The sequence below is a fragment of the Rhincodon typus genome, chromosome 9 (assembly GCF_021869965.1).
Source record: "Rhincodon typus isolate 14 chromosome 9, sRhiTyp1.1, whole genome shotgun sequence".
Lineage (NCBI taxonomy): Eukaryota > Metazoa > Chordata > Chondrichthyes > Orectolobiformes > Rhincodontidae > Rhincodon > Rhincodon typus.
In genome coordinates this window covers 83432761-83437113 of record NC_063340.1, presented here as the reverse complement: position 1 = coordinate 83437113, position 4353 = coordinate 83432761, and the positions used below count along the sequence as shown (strand labels likewise).

At 42.5% G+C, this 4353-nt stretch overlaps 1 protein-coding gene across 2 annotated transcripts in view; it reads right to left on the bottom strand.

The window, feature by feature from the left end:
• Window positions 1–818: 818 nt before the first annotated feature.
• The window catches only part of thbs2a (thrombospondin 2a), a 66404-nt gene continuing 62869 nt past the window's right edge, over window positions 819–4353 (bottom strand). For both annotated transcript variants that reach the window (XM_048601117.1, XM_020512079.2), the window contains exon 22: window positions 819–2983. In XM_048601117.1, coding sequence (XP_048457074.1) covers window positions 2976–2983 — 8 coding nt within the window. In that variant the 3' untranslated portion in view covers window positions 819–2975. The remainder of the gene's footprint in view (window positions 2984–4353) is intronic.

Below are 4353 nucleotides of genomic sequence, written 5' to 3'. Positions count from 1 at the left end.
AACATTGATGGCAAAACTATGAAGGCTGTTTACTGTGCACTATCCAATGCAAATGTGGAATATGTTGATTGTGCAGTGGACATGGATTCAAGAAATAATTGAATATAGTTCTTGCTAAGGAGAGGGTTCATAGACAGGGTGAGAAGGCAGTTTGACAGACTGGCTTATAAAAGACAAGGTTCTTTTTATCTTTATTCTTTCACAGGGCGCGGGCATCACAGGCAAGGCCAGCATTTGGCGCATATCCCTGACCGCCCTTGAACTGAGCCGACCACTTTGCTATGGATCAGGAGGCACCTGTGGGCCAGAATAGGTAAGGATGGCAGATTTTCTTCCCGAAAAGGGCACCGGTGAACCTGATGGGTTCAATGTAGACCCCGCGGCACAATTTTAAATGTTGAGTGGTTCTCACGATGTCTTGACCAATATTTGTCCTCAACCACACCTCGATTCTGCCAACTTGCTGCTTGAGGAATTGTTTTATGTGTGATTTGGTTGCCGCATTTCCTTCTACATTAAACAGTGGCCACACTGCACAAGTTTCTGGGATTTCTGGACATTCTCTTCCTTTCTTTCTTACAAGCCCAGACTTCCATGAGCTATTACAGTTTGTTGCTGTTTCCCTCTCACCATCTACGACACACTGGCTGAACTCATGACAGAGGCATGTTGTAAGTGCAACAGTTTTGTACCCAGGGAAGTATCCACATAGATTGGCTCTGGTCTGCTTTATCACCTGTCCCGAAAACACGTTGATGTACAGGAGAGAGATTCTTTGCAAGCATGTGTTGCAATGCTGATAAAAGAATATTGAAACGTAAAGCTGAGTATTTTTATTAAATGCTTCGGTAACAAACTGCACCCTTTAGCTATGTACAGTTAATGTGCTAAACTTGTGTGCGCGTTTATGCGTATATTTATATACTTCCAAAGAAAAAGAGCACAATGAACAAGTGTCAAAATCTGATGAAAGGAAACAAATCCTGCAGTACTCAACACCTTTACAATGTGAAGGCATGCATTGACGTGGCAAGATTTTGGATCAAACAACACACGGTTACCCTGCTGTTCTAAGGCTGGGGGGCGGGGGTGCGGAATATCGCCACACACTCATTGTGAAGTGTTTGAGTAGAATGGAGCAATGGAAAATGTGGGAGTTGACTGTTGCCAGCAATAGTTGGCAAAACCGACCCTGCGATCATTGTAGGGTGTGGTTTGAGGGGCCCAGTCGGACAGGGCCCATTTATTACTGGCAGGTTTGCCCAGTTTGAATTTGCCAGGAAGAGGTCAGAGATGGGCTTTGGGGAAGGACTTGAGCGAACATTAAGTTAGAACTGCCAAGCTCAATCAGTACCACTTGCTTCAGGTACAGAGCAGATTAATAGAAAGGCCATCAATTGTGTCATGAGGGGCCTGCACAGTATCCAAGGGAAACAACAGGCCAAATTATAGGCCTTGGTCTCTCCTGCTTTGCAGAACACCAGAGTTTATTTTGATTTTACAATTTAAACGGAAACATGGTGGAGCAAATTTGACTAACAAATACGTGGCATATTAACACAAATTGGTTTAACTCACAGAACACTGTTTCAGCCTTTTCGATAGTTTATTTGCCTAACATTAATCAAAAAATATAGATTAGGGTTTGTCGGCCAAGTTTCTTTTTCAAATTTCGATATTGCTTCAGTGTAAACAAATAAATAAATTATTTACAATCTTTGGCAAAATTCACTGCTTCCCACAAACAACTTTTTTTTAAAAAGAAAAGGGGGGAGAGAGAGAGAAAAAAAGAAAATAAAAACATAAATAAATTAAATAGGAAAATATGATACAATCTAAATATTCACATCTTTTGCCCCCTCACCCTCTGCAAACTGTTTTCTCTCTCCTTGAAAGGTGGTCGTGCTTTGTGTGATGACCTGTGGAACCACTTGATGTTCCTTGTCCAAAGATTCTGGGGGTGTGGGGTAAAATGGAATGGGGAGGGAGTGAGGGTGTGGGATTAAGTAGGGCAGGGGAGGTACAGAAGGGTTACGAGGAGGAAATGGTTGCTTTTCATGTCAGAAGGAGCGTTAATAGCTGTCACTAACACTGAAAGACTGCAATGTGTGTAGAATAAAACAGAACTTTAAAAAAAAATGATATGTGATATATAGAATATACATAGATACACATCCACATATATTCAGACTAAGCCGATATATTATTGGTTGCGGCTTGCTTTGTCCCTAAAGCAGCCGCCTAGAATAGCTTTCACTCAGCTGAGCATGTCAGTTAAATCAATTCAGTGGTACATAAGAGTGTCTATAGGATTTGTACGCTATTACTGCAATAGCTGAGCTGTCAATAACACCAAATGGCTGAAAGCTTTTATATACAGACAATGAAATGTGATAGAAAAAGTTGTAAACAAAGTGTTTTGAAATTTTTTTTTGTAATTCGTTCTTGTTTCCCAGAAGATGTCATTTTTAAACATTGTTAAATCAGACTTCCTTCTTTTTCTCTTAAAATAACAGTCCGCTGCGTGGGTTTCCTTGAAAACAGCCTTATTAGAAAATAGTAATGACAGGCTTATATTGCAGTATGATACGTTTGTTAAATGATCAGTAATCCCTGTATCTAGGTATAGTCATGGTTGCAAGACGTGTCGGAGATACAGTCAGCTTCCTGTCGGGAACATCTGGTTTTGCTGCATTCCTGCCAGGCCATTCAGAGGGAGCTGGTGCACAGAGCGAGAGTGAGCAGTCACCACAGCTAGCTGAAGGTGAATGGAATTGTGTGTGCTGGGGGGGTGGGGGAGTGGAGGGGTTTGGGGAATGGTGTGGAGGGGCCGTGGGTTGAAGGTTACACTCAGGACAACAGCGCAGGAGGGATGGGTGGGTGGAAAAACAAAAATCGGGACTCCCAGTCTGATTGAGGTGACGGGGCAGCACAGCTTGTCCAGGGATTCCACACCGTGTGCCGCCAACAGGTGCTCAGTTATCTGCAAAAACAAGACATTGCATTAAAATTCTTTGCACACAAGGGGAAAGGGGGCCCGTGAGGCTCCTTTCAACTTTGCAAAATGGTACCTCACAAGGACTAGGAGCAGAAGTTGGCCATTCAGCCCCTTGACCCCTCTCTATATTCAATACAATCATGGCTGATCTCATCTCAGACTCAACTCCACTCTCCTGCCTGCTCTCCATAACCCTTCAACCCATCACCAGTTAAAAATATCCTATCTCCTTAAATTTATTCAATGACCTGGCACCCCCTGCCCTCTGAAGGAGTGAATTTCACAGGTTCACTACCCTTTGAGAGGAGTAATTTCTCCTCATCTCTGTTTTAAATCTAGCATCTATGTCCTCTCATTCTAGATTACCCCGCAAGAGTAAATGTCCTCTCTAGATCTACTCTGTCATCTTGAGCATTTGTAGACCTCAATGAGATCTCCTCTCATTCTTCGAAGCACCAGCCAGTATGTGGCCTAAACCGCTCAATCTCTCCTCTTAAGGGAAGCTTTTCATTTCTGGAATTAATCTAGTGAGCCTTCACTGAACTGCATCCAACACAATCCTTCCTCAAGTAAAGGGAGTACACCAGATGCAGTCTCTCTAATGCCTCATACAGTTGCAACAACACTTCAGTACTTTAATACTCCATTCATTTTGCATTAAATGCCAAAACTCCATGTGCCCTCCTTGTTCCCTGCTGTGCCCTTTCTAGCTACAAGTTTCAAGGAAGACAGGTATATTGCCGAGACATGCTGTCAGAGCTTTTCTTCTTGCACTCATCAGGACAGATGCAAGAATGCCAAATTTCAGAGGGAGCAACAATGTATCCAGCCTGAGAAAATGGTGCTGATTGGTTTTCTATTTTGGTTAATCGTGGCTTTTACACGGAGCATGCACCAGGGAACTGCTGTTGACCACTTTTGTGTAACACACTAAAGTCTAGACAACAATTCCCTGGCGCCTTCTCAGCAGAACAGGTTGGAAGGGCTAAATGACGTCCTACTGTTCTTTCGTTAAACACTGTGACAAGATTCCCCTCTGAGTTATAACCAGAACAGGACAGCTCAATGATTTAGAGGGACTTAATTACTTTGCAGCATGTCACGTTGTGTACTCACACGTATAGTTCATATTTTATTTATATGTAGTAAATAAGCAAAATAGCATGAAATATAACTATAATGTGTAAATGTCTACATTTCCAATATAAAATCTATGTCATAAAGACTGCAAATAACCCATTCCAACTTTGTCCAGAGATAGTAGGAACTGCAGATGCTGGAGAATCTGAGATAACAAGGTGTAGAGCTGGATGAACACAGCAGGCCAAGCAGCATCACAGGAGCAGGAAAGCTGA